Below are 14,674 nucleotides of genomic sequence, written 5' to 3'. Positions count from 1 at the left end.
TTGTTGGTTAGTTGAGTGATGTTTCAACATTAGATTGACCAGTCTGGACATTAGTCTGTTTTGCTCTTTTATTTAATTCATCTTGTTTTTTATTAAATGGTACAAAGCCTGTGTGTGCTTCTCAGGACAGGTACATGTTGACTGTCTCAGCATCTCAAACCCTCTCTGCTTTCATGTGTCTGTGGCTACAGTGTGATTGTTCCTTGCAGTACAGTGACGGTTTGTCCAGCTATGTTGATTCTTCCGTCATCTCTCACTTCCAGTTCCAGCTCCCCACCTCGACAGGAGCACTGGTAAGCTACACACACACACACACACACACGGTAATCTGAGTCAGTATAGTTCAGTGCAGGAGTAATGGATGATTTGTAGAGGGAAACAACACCTGTCATCAAGTAAATAATTCATTCTTAAATGGTTGATTAAAGACTTTACCTGTAACTTAGTTAAGCTGTTGCTGATCAAACTCATAATGTTAACTGTGGAATTAGTCATATTACCCAGCATTTTCTTCTTTCCCAGTTTCTTAGACCAGTAGCTACCTAGGACGGTGTGGGAAGAACCTGCAAGGACAGAAAGACCCTCTCTGAAGGTTTAACAGCTTTTGTCACTTGTATGTAAAAGTGTAGAACTGCACTATAATGACTAAAGTACTGTAAAATTAAAGGCTTTTTTTTCTTAAGATACATGTTTTTTGAGAAACAAATTCCACCCTACATCCAGATGAGGCCTGGGGGTGTATTTGTAGTAGTAGTAGTATGTACCAGTGGAAGTAGCGGTCTTACCAGTGACAGGATCCTCAGCGACACCAGCCCATGGAGCAAAGTATCTGGAGTAGAAGTCGTATCCTGGTTGGCAGTCTGGGGACCCTGTTGACAGACATACACTGAAATTACTGCATGTGGTCTGGCCCAACAAGTCATAAAGCAGTCTGCCCAATAATATCTCCCTAGTCTTACTAAAGGATCTCATTTTTTACCTTTCATGGTGAGGATCACTCCTTTAACTCGTCCAGTCTTCTCACAGCTCTGAAGAGCGACAGGGTCAACTTTCAGACTGGTTAGCACTGACCTGGAGACAACACACGGTGCAGCACGTATGCATTTAGGGATTTAGGAAACTGAGCATGACCTCTAGATAGAGGTGTGTGTGTGTGTGTGTGTGTGGAAGGTCAGTGGTTTGAATTTCTGGCCAGCTTTGGTTTTTGGGAAGGTGAATGAATAACCAGCTTCCCAGCTTGGCACTTTGTCCCTCTTGCTACAGTGGAGCTATTCAAGGGTCAATAAGAGACGCAGGAATTGTGAAGATTATTGCTGAGTAAATGTTTGGTAAAGAGTTGCTCATTAAATAGAGGAATTCACCAGGTACATGTCTTATCATTTTTCAGGTGTTCTTAGTCTTGAATCATCGTCTGAACATGTCAGTGAGCTTGTACCATCCATTTCTGTCTGTCTGTGTGTGTGTGTGTGTGTGTGTGTGTGTGTGTGTGTGTTCTGATTGTAACCTGTCACAGCTGTCAGCCAATCGAATCATCAGTTTCTTAGTGTTGGAGCTCAAATAAACATCCTGAACTGGGAGGTTTCCAACAGTTGCCTGTGTCGCACATGCAGAAGCAGAGACACAGTTAATCACATACACTTGCACAAAAACACTACAATGCAATGACAGTGTTCACACAGATGGGCTGTAAATCATTCAATCACAGAGAGAGGAGGTATCTGTAAGATCTGTCTGACTGACCTTGATGATGTCTCTGAACTCATTAGGATCCTGGGTGAAAAAAAACATTACAATTTTAGCATTTTGTAGTCTTTTGAAAAAAGCAGTTTTCATAATAGTGATTGGGCAATGAAAAATGAATAGCATAGACTGTGACAGGGAAATAAGTATGTGTATGTGTTTTAAATAGTTTTTTTTTTCAGTCAATTTTTGTCACTGTATCATTAAATTTTAAAGAGCTGCATGGTGCCGGGAATGGTTTCATACCTAGTAGTCCTGCAGATCCATGTGGTGGATCCCTTACTTTTTGGCATAAATAAACATCTTGAGACAAATAATTGAACCTTTGTAGATTGTAGATGTTGGCTAGGATGGCCTTGTTCAGTGACATTGTCCTGATGTGTTTATCTGACCACATACTGTACCTCCTGAGTGGGCGGGTTGAGAGGAAAGTCCATGACGTAGCCATCCCCTTGCTGGGTGACAGTCAGATCTCCACTCTTGGTCTCAAACACCAGTGCGGGATTCACATTCTCTAACATATAAATGTAGAATATTACACCCGAGTCTAGCTGATGAACTAGGTCTGAGACAGACACTGCATTGCATTTTACATGGAGGAGCTTTACAATAACAGGATAACTTCAAAATAGCTGACAGTTAAATCTTTGACTACCTTCAGCACTATGACTTCAGTGGTCTTGTCCTGTGTACCCTACAGCCGACTGATATGAATCATAGCTACAGTCTAACTGACCTTGATTTTCATGCATATGTGTGTTTGTTCTGTATCTTACTCTTAAATTGGAACAGCACTGCTGCAGAGGCCAGAGTAGCATGACCGCACAGATTCACTTCAGTGACTGGTGTAAACCATCGGAGGCGGAACCTTGATCCTGTAAACACATCTCATTTTCAGGTGAGTGCTTTACCACATGCAGCACTTTGACATGTGAGAGAGCCTTAACATTTATAATCACAATTATCAAAAACTGTTTGCAAAAAATGGTGCGCTTTACAAATTTAGCAAAGCTTCGCCCTGTAAAGGGAAATTTATACACATCCACCATCTCTCATGTAAAACTAAAATATATAGATGCTGCATTAATTTACACAATGAGTAACTGCTTCACTGTAACCAAGAGGTCTTGAAGCTGTGTCCCAATTCCATAATACATACTGATTCTAAGCAGGTTTTGAGTTTGTACTGTGTTCACACTAGATAAATGACGAAATAAAGTACAAAGTCAAAGCAGACAAAATGTGTGCCAAATATGGTAGATTTTTGGAGTGTGCTGTTTCTCCTATAATGCAGTGCACAAAGGAAATGGAACAGCTGCTCACAGCTGGAAAAAATAATAATAAATTGTGGGTGGGGCAGAAACATCTCCATCACCAAAATACCCTATAAATTATTAAATCTTGAAAAAACATTTTGTTGTTTCTGTATGAAAAGTGCTAAAAGTGCTAAAACTTCAAAAACTGTAAACTGTGATTAGTATATCATACATACTGTGTACAATTGGTGTATAGTATGAATTTTGACACATCTCCTTTTACACTGCAATGTTTGGGAAAGTCTTAGATGACCACATGATACTGCTATTGTTATTAAATGAATGTAATCCTCTTATAGTTAGATATATAGTTATACACAGTATATCTGGTTAAATTAAATGACAAATGTTCTGTTTGTAAAATTGATTATTTTTGATCTGCATTACAGTAAACATACTTTTTAAAAACATTATTTGACTTTATGTAATCGTGAGGAAGCTTGTAACTGTAGTCTGCTTGAGGTGCATACATGGCATTAGTTTCATCATAAAATGATTTGAAGCCTGGGAACCATTTAAGTTCTCTGGTCATATTTGGTGGCTTTGGTTGAAATGTGTACGTACATTCAAGAGATTCTCAAGCTGTGTGTAAATGACATTCCTCTCTGGGCTCATTTGTGAAACACTGAGTGGCTGCACACTGCATTTTTACCAGTGACAGCTCGTTGCATTGTTCTTCCCTTTCCCAACAATGCAAGTCTTAACTGTATGCTTAACATTGTTACCTGTCAGACTGCTGAGGACAGGTGTTTTTTTTTTCAGTTTGTGTGCAAAATAACCTTAGTAAACTGCACAGAGGCTCACCTCTGTGTCCTTTCATCTATGTTCAGAATATCTTTAACCATGTCTAATTTGTCGTTCAACATTTGTTCCATACAGCCACTTTATTACCCGCAATCATGTGCCCTTTACATGTAGATGGACTTTATTAAAATTGCTGCTAAAGAGTGGTATTAATTTAATCACTTAATTTGTTTTTCTTTCATAAGTGTGCCTGGATTTTCCGAACTGATCTTATAGCGAAGTCATAAACCCAAAGTGAGGGTTGTCGAGACTTGCAGATATGACCTGAACTTTCCTCTGAAGGTAAAACTATTTGTGTTTTTTTTATTTCTGTCTGTTGTGCTTTGTGTACTGTACTCTACGGCACTGTACCATTCAGACACTCTCAGTAACAAGAAACTGGTTATTTAAGATAAAGAATTGTTAAAAACATTGGGGTTAATTGTAGTGGAACATAGTAAAATGAATATTATCTGACCTGTAGTGAAACTGTCAGAGGGGTTGATCCTGGTGATGAAAGCTGTTTCAGACAGGTTCATCTCTGCTGCTATCTTCTGGTACAAATCATCACTCAGCTCCTGTTAGAAACACAACACATATAATACACATACATAAATCTTTTGTTGTGATACATAATCACTATACACTGAGGTACACAAATACGGTATAGCATGTCTGCTTAATACTATGTGTCTATTTTATAACAAATTGTGTAATCATGCGACACTTGAGCAACTACACCTTTGCCGACTGAGAATGATCAGTCAACAAACGTTACAAAGAGCAACCGAGATATTTGACCAAACGAACACAATATACAGAAGAAAAGCAGCAAGTTGAAGTGTGTTGGCATCTTTTTGCCGTGCAGAGCAGCTGATCTGATCTGACCTGACCTGACATACTCTACATTAACTTAAATATTTTTACTTACGTGCATGAGTGGACATACTGCCGCGGGATTTCCTTTGAACGGTAAATTAGTGAAGGCATCCAGTGTAAATACTGGAATCTCCATCATGTCGAGGATGAAAATGAAAACGGCTTGAAACTGACAAGTGTCTCCTGCGAGGCGGTGAGAACAGTGAGGGTCTGGCACTGTCCAAGCACGTCTATCGACGGACTTTGGACCCCGTCCACCTGGTTTCTGTACTCTCCGCCCAGCGTCACCTTCTCGCGTTCAGAGCCAAACTTTCGACCTGTTTTCTGCAGGACGAGCGAAGTTTTCAGACGCACGTTTTCATGACGAAGTGTCATTAGTGTATTTATTGTCATATTCGCAGCACAGGATCACACTTTAACGCTCTACGTCCTCACTTGAAAACACCAAGTGAATTAATTGTGGTTACCTAACAGTTCAAAGTGCAATGTTTTGGATGAGTGTCAAATCTGCATTTTGATTTACAGCCAGGATTTCACACATGCACGACTGTCAAACATGCATAACTAAAAACCAGCAACAATAATCAACCTTTTCAGTTTCCAAACACAATGTCTGGTCTGGTCTTGGCCTTGGTGTATTCACAGTGCATTACAGCCTGTGTGACATTAAAAGTGTTCTGTCTGAATGCTACATTCTCCAGACGCGATCATTAACTTCATTTACAACATTAATGGATTTTTATTACACGCTCTTGATAAAACGTCCCTCGGGAATTATAAACTCACCTTTATTTCCAGCTCTTGTCGTTGTTCCAGTGGCTCTGGCATCGACCTCTTTTTGATAGAGGTTAATCCCTCAAGCAAGATTCAAGAGTCTTTATTGTCATTATGCGAGCATAACGAAATTTTTTCAGAGAATCTCGACTTAAAGGCACACATATAAATAACACAAATACTTAAAAAAGGACACTTATGAAAACGCATCCTATGAATTTAAGTACTGTACTTCAGTACAGATTTGAGACATTTGTACTTTACATCTAAGTGATTGTACACATTAATGCATCAATAATTATTAATTGTTATAGTTATAATTCAATAAAATTATTTAACCTTATTCTCAAAAAGATTTGAGCACATCTTCCACCACCTCCTATGAATACTCAGTCTTCGATGCAATATACAGCATGTCCAAATATTTGTGATTCTAAGATTTTTCTCTTCTTCTTCTCTGTTGTTGTTGTTGTTGTTATCGTTAAATTTGCTGCTACTATTATTATTATTATTACTACTACTATTGTTGTTGGTATTCTTTTTTTAGAGACAAACTTGATCAACGTTATCTCTTTAATGTCCAACTCTCGCGATAGCATACCTGAGCGGGTTTGTCGACAGTGTCACCTGAGGCTCGGGGTAGGAGCAGGAGACCGGGGACAAGAGGCGAATGTGAGATAATTTCACAATTTTCAGACATTTTTCATGGGCGTCTGACATATTTCTGTGTAGGAATATATTTAGATACTCAGTGGCAGCACACCACCGTCAGGAAATGAAGTAGTTTGTCCCGTGCGTTTGACCGCTGTCAGTGTCCTACCGTTAGCCTTAGCCTTAGCTGCTAACTGCTAATGTTACCAAGCTAACATTAGCTCGTCCGGCTTACAGTAGAGATACGTTAGCATCATTAGCTAAGTCTGTGTCCAGGCTGACGAATATCCTTCTATGGTGAACTTCAAAGAAGCAGCTTTACTAAAGAATAGATAACGTCTTGCAAAGATATGTTTGGCAAGGTGCTAGTGAGTTACAGTTGAAACCTCTTGGATTTGTCTACACTTTGAGACACATTTGCAAGTAGGAAGTTATAAACGTAAAGTTAGCTTATTCAACTGCTGTGACAGCTGCATTAACTTGCGTTATAGAGCTAAAATAGTAGTTATTTCTTTTCCTGCTATTTCATACTGTCTGTTAGTATAGTCTTGTGCGTTGCAATTGTTTAGTTTCCTGTGGGCGAAACTGTTGGCCTGTTTATAACACCGGTACAAGCTTCTTGCAAAATTATGTTGGGCATTGTCTTATTACACAGCGGACATTTGTGTTTCAAACTTGGAAGCAAATATTATCTATCGTCATTACTAGTGAGTGCAAACATAAGTCATATAGGAAGGACAGATAGGTAAATGATAAGAGCAGTAAGTTACCTAATGCAAGTCTATTAAAGCACATCTAATGCCCAGAATTGTTTTGTTCTTAATTTAGACCTGGACTCCACATAATGACCTCAGCATGCACAGCGTTATTTGATGATGATAATGCTGTGGGTAAAAGTACTACAGACACAGTAGTTTAATGTCTTGCTGCTGTGTTGTGCTCTCTTTGGCAGTGAGGATGTCTTTGAATGAAGAGGGTTACGTGGTTCGGATCAGAGGACTACCCTGGTCCTGCACCCACGAGGAGGTGGCCAGTTTCTTCTCTGGTGAGAGTACACACACATCTTTATAACATGTGGTATAAACAATGTTAGTAAATGTAAGACTGTGAAATTACATGTAAAACAATAAGGTTAACTGTTTTCCTCAATTTTGCAACTATGATGATGATGATGATTATAATAATGGTGATCATGATAAGATAAGATAAGATAAACCTTTAATAGTCCCACAATGGGGAAATTGCACTGATGATGTTGCATTGCATGATGATGTTGAAGATGTTTCATGCTTGTGCATATGATGCTTCATTTTAGTGCATATGATAATTTTAAAGCAAGTGAACATAAAAGTGGCAGACAACTTAGTTCACCTTTACGTTGTGAGTACCTGTAAACACAAAGTCGCTCCTGAATAATTTTTATTAACTGTGGAAGTCAAAGTCAAACAGCATTTTGAATCAGTAGCAATTTAATCACTTCAGGGCTCTGTTGCAACACCATCCTGCTCAGATATGAAATCTGCCACATCTGTTTCTTTGTTGATTGCACGAGTATAACATGTCTCAGTGTTACCCACAGGCCCAGGCAGGGTTTCTCCACCTTTTCTGAGCTGCTACCTCACCTTAATGTTTTAAATTTCACATAACTCCAGCCTTTAGAGTGTGGTCAGAATCTCAGGTAACTCAGCACATGGTACTCAGTTGGATTCTATTTTCTGGAGCTCCGAACAATTCACATTAGAAAGGCATTAAACGTAAGATTTTCTTTTCTTTTCTTTTCTTTTCTTACTTATTTTCAGACTGCGACATTGTTGGGAAAGTAAACGGAGTGTGTTTCACCTACTCCAAAGAAGGCCGTCCCAGCGGAGAGGCATTTATTGAGCTGAAAACATCCGAGGATTTCAAGAATGCCCTTGCCAAGGACCGTAAATACATGGGACACCGATATATAGAGGGTAAGCAATGTAAACAGGTATAACAAACTGATGGGCCAGTAAGTTGTTTTTCCTATTGTGTTGATTTTGTCTATGAATAGTTGCTGCGTTACATGATATCACTGAAAATTACTCGGTTGCTAACTTCTTAGATTTCATTGCCTTTGTATTTGCCGTGCATGTACAGGTTTGTTTCATGATTTTCTTGCACTGATTTCTCTGTGCTGATAGACACATGTCAGATTTTATGTGTGAATGAAAAGCTAATACTCTAATGAACAATATGTATTTTTCTAAGCTAAATTGTCCTTTCAGATGACACATGACATGTTTGTTGTACTCTGTCTTTGTATTTGAATCAGTGTTCAAGTCAAACCGAAGTGAAATGGACTGGGTGCTGAAACGTAGCGGTCCTGCTGACTATGACAGCTGCAGTGGCTGCATGCTGAGACTTAGAGGCCTGCCCTTTGGCTGCAGCAAGGAGGAGATTGTTCAGTTCTTCTCAGGTACATGGACACTTCTAATTACTCTTATGAGCTGTACTGATAAATGTTTTTCACTGTCGAGACACAACTATGTGCAAAAGAACCTCTTAACTTGCAGTGCATAACAAAACCTGAGACAAAAATCATCACTAGTCAATATTTGTGTAGCCCTCTGTTACATAATATGTCTCCATAGGCTTCACAGGCCCTTAACATCAACATTTAGCAGTAATATGAAATGCAACACAATCATATAATCAGGCACTAGGGTTATATTCTGAGGACAAGCAATCAGCTTTACATTTACAGGTCCTTTCTTAAACAGTACCATGGTATTAGGAAATGTGACAGAGTGCTGCCAACTGCACTTTGAATAGTCCTCAAAAAAGCACACTACAACATCAGCATACAGCAACATTCATTGTTACAGAGGGGCTGTTTTTTTTTTTTCAGCCCTTGGCATTATGTTTTACATTATTGATTTCTCTCCTATTACAAGTTTGTATTTATAAACCTAATGTACCTTATTTACAAACATCTGTCCCTGAAGTACGCAGGACTATGTATCTGCATACAAATGTCTGTGTGTCATGTTCCAAAGGCCTAATGTATGTTTGTTCCTGTAGTATAGTCATACTGTGTTGACTAATTTGTCCTTGTAATGAATAGTTAGTATGCTTTTTTATCACAATAGTGTTAACACTTTATTTAGCATGTTTGTGCTATATGACCTAGATGTCATGCCTCCTAAAAAGGATTAAACGATAGGATGGGCTGGGCTGGTTTGGCTGAGGGAGACAGTCCTATGACACTGATCTGGGGTCAGTACTGTGATTCTGCTTACTGGCAGCCTTTTTCTAGGATTATCAACAGTAAATTATTATTATTATATTATGCGTCACTTAACATGAAATTAATCATTTGGCCACTGATGTAAATTCAGTCGTGTATCAGGGAAAAAAAATTTCCTCTGCATCCATTATAGCACTGTGGCTTATGCTGACTCCAGGCCAGTATTTGTTTTATTCCCTTGCTGGGCACTTTAAAAGTGTAAACTCAGTCCTCTGAGATGCCCCTTTCTAATGCAGTCTTATGAGATACTACAGCTGCTGTTTATTCGCTGTCATGACGTATATTAATCCTGAAAGCTTCAGTGATGCAGTGGGTGTTGTTCTATCCATTCTATATCAGTCTACCTACCGACCTATGTATTTATGTGTGCTTGGGTTGAAGGGTTGAGAATCGTGCCAAATGGGATTACTCTGCCAGTGGACTACCAGGGGAGGAGCACAGGGGAAGCCTTCGTGCAGTTTGCCTCAAAGGAGATAGCAGAAAAGGCTCTGGGGAAACACAAGGAAAGAATAGGGCACAGGTGGGACAGACGGGAAAGGGAGGGGCTGGACTGGTTGGGTTTCAATTGTAGTATTTAATGGGTGGTCATGTTAGAATAATTCTGGTGTTAATGGGATGGGATCTGTTATGGTTGAATGATAAGCATGGGTTGGTGTGCTAGAATAATTGTTATGATTAAATTAATTGGGTGGGCCATGTAATATTTATTGAAATGCTAATGGGTTGGGTTTAATGGGGTTATATATTGTAATAATGGTGACATGTTGAAAACTGGGATGAAAGGTCATGTATCTAATCTTTCAGTTAAAGGTTGTGTGATAATTTTATGCCATAAACACTTTTACAGGTGGTCATTTAAGACCTGGGAGGTATATTTAATTAGAGCAACATTTGGGAATATTACATCATTATATTGGCACTTCCTTTACATCTTGTCATACATGTATTATATAGATAATTTTCTGAGGAAGAGGGGATTAAGTGTAGAAGTACAGCAGAGGACAGTCAAGGCAGCCTCCACCATTGAAGCATCAGACTTATATCTGCTATCCTAAATAATTAAAATGATCAATACAACACCTAAAAGCCCTGTAAGGATTTCCTTAACTGCAAGTAACAAGAGGCGAGGTTGGTGTAGGAATCTACTGCAGCCCTAAGCCCAGCTAATGATGAGATTTTGTTGAGGTTGTTCAGTCATTCAGAAACTCATCTCCAGGCTAAAACAACTTAGACCACTATTTAGAGTATTTGTTTTTTGTGTGTTTATCTTCTCTCTCTGTTAATCACATCTGTATGTAACCTGAGCTAAGCCACTTCTACACCTTAACCCTCTCCTCTGCCCCCCCGACACCCAATGGGCCTCTCATATTGCAGGTATATAGAAATTTTTAAGAGCAGTCGTAATGAGATCAGAGCCTACTATGAGCTGCCCCGGCGGGGAATGGGAGGCCAGAGACCAGGGCCCTACGATAGACCCGTGATGGGGGGCCCGAGGGGAGGGTTTTTCGGGCCCGGGCCTGGCCGCGGTGGGACTCTGATGGACACCATGAGGAGTGGAGGAGGATATGGAGGAGGTAAGCAGCTTTTTGTTTTTGTGCATACAGGAAAATATGCTTCCAGCAAGTTTAAACTTGTGAGTTGTAAAACTGGCAGGACAGGAAAAGTAATCTGTGATGCTGCAGAATGAAATCTAAAACCATTTTTATAAACTTCTGTTTTTGATTTCACTATTGCTGTCAAGCAAGAAAAAATGTAAACTTTGTACTCACCTATGAGTGTTTTCTACCTTAAATTTGTATTTTCCTTTGGTGGAATAGTTAGAGTATTTTGATATGCATAATTAAAAAGTGTGTTCTTGACTGGTTCATTTCTTTTTTTACTGTTTGGTGTCATTCTGGTTTTTTTTTGTAGCAGTGGGAAACCATTTACAGTTCAGTTCATAATTATACAGTTTATCAACAAAACAGTGCAATCAGTAGCAAGCAGTTACATGCATAAATAGCACAGCATAAACAACATCATAGAGCCACTCGAGGGTTCACTTTGATGGTGGAGGGGTTCACTGGCCCAAATTAAGTGTCATTATTTCTTTATTTCTGAGCCTTCATGAGTTTTACTATCCAGTGGCCCCTGATTCAGTCACGCTGTGTTTTCTTTGTGTGTGAAATTGGACTTTTAAAGTTTTCCTTTGTTGCTCTGTGTTGGTGTCCGGTACCAGGTTACGGGGGCTTTGACAGCTACAATGGTTTCAACAACTACTGTTTTGGAAACGGCATGTTTGATGAACGAGTGAGAGGAGAGAGGGGAGGAAGAGGTGAGGTCCAAAATCTATTTATCCTCTGGTGTCTGACATTTATACTGAATTAAGGTTTGAAAGCCTCAGTTTATACATAGTTAAGCACTCTCTTCTGAAAGGATAACATTTTTTTCAGTAATTGACAATATTAGCTGTGCAAATCTTAAGAGTATTAAACGTTAAAACATTTACAAGTTTTACATTCTTGATATGCATAAATGAAGCTAGAAGTGGGGTTTGTAAATAAGTGGCTTTTCACCATCTTGGGTTGTCATTTTCAAAATTAAGACAACACATCTCAGGGAGGTTTCACACCTCTAATAACAAACAGTAGTAACTTAAAACACATTTAACTACAGCAGTTCCTTCTCTCTTGTATTGGTAATCTGTGCATTTGTTTATGTGTGTTTCGGCTCAGGGATGGGAGGCCATGGTTATGGTGGTCAAAGTGATAGTGGGTCAGGGTTTCATAGCGGCCATTTTGTCCATATGAGGGGTCTACCTTTCCGTGCCACAGAGGGAGACATTGCTAAGGTAAGACTATACATTGAGATTTTATTATTGCTCGTGAAAATGAATTAATTAAAGAGGTAATAAAATTCTTAAATTTCATTTATTGACATCTTAAATATTTTCTCTTGCATGCAGTAGGCTGTGTTATAGTAGTAAAATGGTTTCGTAAGGCTGTCAGGAGATGTTATACACAACTAAACTAAAACTGGAATTGCTGCATTGTGTCCACAGGAGGCTGTTTAGTCCAATTTTGTGTCAGGGCCATTAGACCTGTTGCAGCAAACACAGTCACTAGGAAGCTCATTGTCTCACAATGGGCTCAATTTTTGCAAAAACTTAACTCAAAATAATGAATAATTTTTAATTGGTGACTATTCATCAAGTGCTGGGAAGCCCATCAGGACCAGCTACTACATAAACACAGATGGCAGATGGATATGATTTGTTTGTCTGTTCATGTGCATACATCTATCTATACATATTTTTTTTCTTTCATGCAGTTCTTCTCTCCTTTGAATCCACTGAGGGTCCACATCGACGTGGCCCCTAACGGCAAGTCCACTGGAGAGGCAGATGTGGAGTTTCGCTCCCATGAAGACGCAGTGGCAGCCATGTCCAAAGACAAGAACCACATGCGTACGTCCTCTTGTTTTGCTCTTCGGCTTGTCGGTCCTCATGTTGGCTCTGGTGATATATTCATTACACAAAACTACTTGTTGACTAATAGCAGAGGAGAAGATCAGTTCTATCTACAGAAGCAGAATAATAGCACAAATTTGCAAGCTGAGCAGATAAGCTGCCAGGGTTTTATTTAGCTGACTCTGAGTCGGGCAGGTTTTAGTGCTGGAATCCAGCAAACTCAGTCCTGTTAGTAAACAAAATCAAAAATCCTTAAGTGCACAAGTAATTTTCATGACAGCATGTGAAATATTGCAGATGATGCTTAAGCTAGTTGGGGAAATTAAGCAGTTGGATTTAATTTACATGAAACAGAAGAAACACTGGTTGTTATGTAGGCTAAATGATGGACTCATGTTTTTCCCACAGAGCATCGCTATATTGAGCTGTTTCTCAACTCAACAGCCAGTGGAGCAGCTGAAATGAGTAAGTTTTCATCAACAATGTTTGTTTAGGGAATTTTATTTGTTTAAATAATCAATTAATAATATTTTGTACATATGACTAGGATTAAAAACTTGTGTCCTGTCATTCTTAATGTTTGTTTAGTAAAAGTTGGGTGCTGGGTCTTTACATTATAACTGTAGTAATTCACAAAGTGTCATCATAGTCTTGCAACATTATTTCATCCTTTTTAGACTGACCTCTCCTCAAAACCCTTTCAGGCCGTGGCGGCGGTGGTTACTACGGTAACTCGGGAGGGGGCGGGGGCTCACGGAGCAGCGGGCTGCGAGGGGCATACTGATGAAGTCATCCCACTCTTCCAATCCATCCTGGCGTTTGTCTCACATCTCTTTAGGCCACATTTACACAGCTGACATTTCTAAGCAGGAAGGCTGATACGAAGTCACTCGTTTGTTATGTTACAGTCGTTACTGTGGGTTCACAGTATAGCTTCACTAAGATACTACAAACAGACCAAATATGACCTTAACGAGCACTATTATCACACCATTCCTAAAAGCATATGAAGAACAAAACAACTTCTCAGTATTATAATATTGGAGCTGTTGTAGGTGTCGAACACGGTCAATGGCTCATTGCTTATCTTATATTTTTTTAATTGGATATTATAATAGAGTTTTTCATGAAGCACATTTTGTAACCAGGAGAAATCAGACACCTATTTATGCTTCCAGAGTTTTGAACGAGATTGAAAGGGCAGTAGCTGGATGTGTTCGTTTTAGTGACTTTATTGGGATGCACTTTAATTCATCATGTTGGCAGAAGATGTAAATCAGTGCAGATGCAGCAGAGGCAAACGGTCATTAGACACAGATTAACAGCTGTGTGATTTTGTGTGACACACAAGAAGAGAGCGACTTGATTGTCAGTGGACTGTCAGGACCAAGCTTGTTCCCTGGATGATGACGGTGCTTTGGCTTGGATGAGGTGTCGAGGTGAATGAGCAGTGAGAAGCAACAAGAATTTTAAAAACATTTTGAAAATCTTTTTTGTTGGGTCTGGTAAAAACTTGGTTACAGCAGAACATTTAACCATCCTGTAACGATTTGAAATCTGATTTCAGATCAGCTTTTCTGCTTTGAAAAATTTGCTAAATGTGAGCCATTGTGTTTTATATGAATGTTTTCACAGTTCATTACAGAATTTCAAACTTAAGTTGAATATTATATTCCACTCTCAAAGAGTGGAAGTAAAATAAAGTCTCTATATTTGAGCTGTAAGATAGCTTATGCAGCTGTTGTACATTTTGCCTAATAAATTTTATATTTAATTCTCCATCTGTCTCCTGAACCTGACATCACTTTTGAA

The 14,674-nt window shown here is 39.1% G+C and overlaps 2 protein-coding genes across 3 annotated transcripts; one reads left to right on the top strand and one right to left on the bottom strand.

Annotated features, from left to right (window-relative positions):
* Positions 1-82: 82 nt before the first annotated feature.
* Positions 83-5,022, bottom strand: LOC121181535 (phenazine biosynthesis-like domain-containing protein 1). Its single transcript, XM_041037456.1, has 10 exons — positions 4,771-5,022; positions 4,318-4,417; positions 2,517-2,615; positions 2,145-2,254; positions 1,741-1,770; positions 1,505-1,593; positions 980-1,071; positions 786-869; positions 501-563; positions 83-298 (listed from the first exon to the last, which is right to left on the bottom strand). The coding sequence occupies exons 1-10, from the start codon at positions 4,855-4,857 to the stop codon at positions 186-188; spliced, it is 867 nt and encodes a 288-aa protein (XP_040893390.1). The 5' UTR covers positions 4,858-5,022; the 3' UTR covers positions 83-185.
* Positions 5,023-6,106: 1,084 nt separating this feature from the next.
* On the top strand, positions 6,107-14,641 carry hnrnph3 (heterogeneous nuclear ribonucleoprotein H3 (2H9)). Of its 2 annotated transcripts, none has more exons than XM_041042041.1 (11): positions 6,107-6,164; positions 7,096-7,188; positions 7,943-8,098; positions 8,440-8,583; positions 9,796-9,934; positions 10,789-10,988; positions 11,633-11,728; positions 12,129-12,244; positions 12,724-12,859; positions 13,271-13,327; positions 13,567-14,641. In XM_041042041.1, the coding sequence occupies exons 2-11, from the start codon at positions 7,101-7,103 to the stop codon at positions 13,644-13,646; spliced, it is 1,212 nt and encodes a 403-aa protein (XP_040897975.1). In that variant the 5' UTR covers positions 6,107-6,164; positions 7,096-7,100; the 3' UTR covers positions 13,647-14,641. The 2 variants fall into 2 exon arrangements, with proteins under 2 accessions (XP_040897975.1, XP_040897982.1); XM_041042048.1 differs by having other exon boundaries at positions 13,540-13,590.
* Positions 14,642-14,674: the final 33 nt, after the last annotated feature.

The sequence above is a fragment of the Toxotes jaculatrix genome, chromosome 1 (assembly GCF_017976425.1).
Source record: "Toxotes jaculatrix isolate fToxJac2 chromosome 1, fToxJac2.pri, whole genome shotgun sequence".
NCBI classification, from domain to species: Eukaryota; Metazoa; Chordata; class Actinopteri; family Toxotidae; genus Toxotes; species Toxotes jaculatrix.
Note: the sequence above shows the minus strand (reverse complement) of the source record. Positions and strands in the feature narration are given on the sequence as shown.

Bases quoted from the DNA above. Each gene is read 5' to 3' on its own strand.
- LOC121181535 (XM_041037456.1), bottom strand. From the start codon at position 4,857: ATGATGGAGATTCCAGTATTTACACTGGATGCCTTCACTAATTTACCG. The intron at 2,255-2,516 runs GTAAGATACAGA...TTTATATGTTAG, and splicing joins AGTGCTGTTCCAATTTAAGA to AGAATGTGAATCCCGCACTG. The intron at 870-979 runs GTAAAAAATGAG...GTCTGTCAACAG, and splicing joins AGTGATCCTCACCATGAAAG to GGTCCCCAGACTGCCAACCA.
- hnrnph3 (XM_041042041.1), top strand. From the start codon at position 7,101: ATGTCTTTGAATGAAGAGGGTTACGTGGTTCGGATCAGAGGACTACCC. The intron at 10,989-11,632 runs GTAAGCAGCTTT...GTCCGGTACCAG, and splicing joins TGGAGGAGGATATGGAGGAG to GTTACGGGGGCTTTGACAGC. The intron at 12,860-13,270 runs GTACGTCCTCTT...TTTTTCCCACAG, and splicing joins CAAAGACAAGAACCACATGC to AGCATCGCTATATTGAGCTG.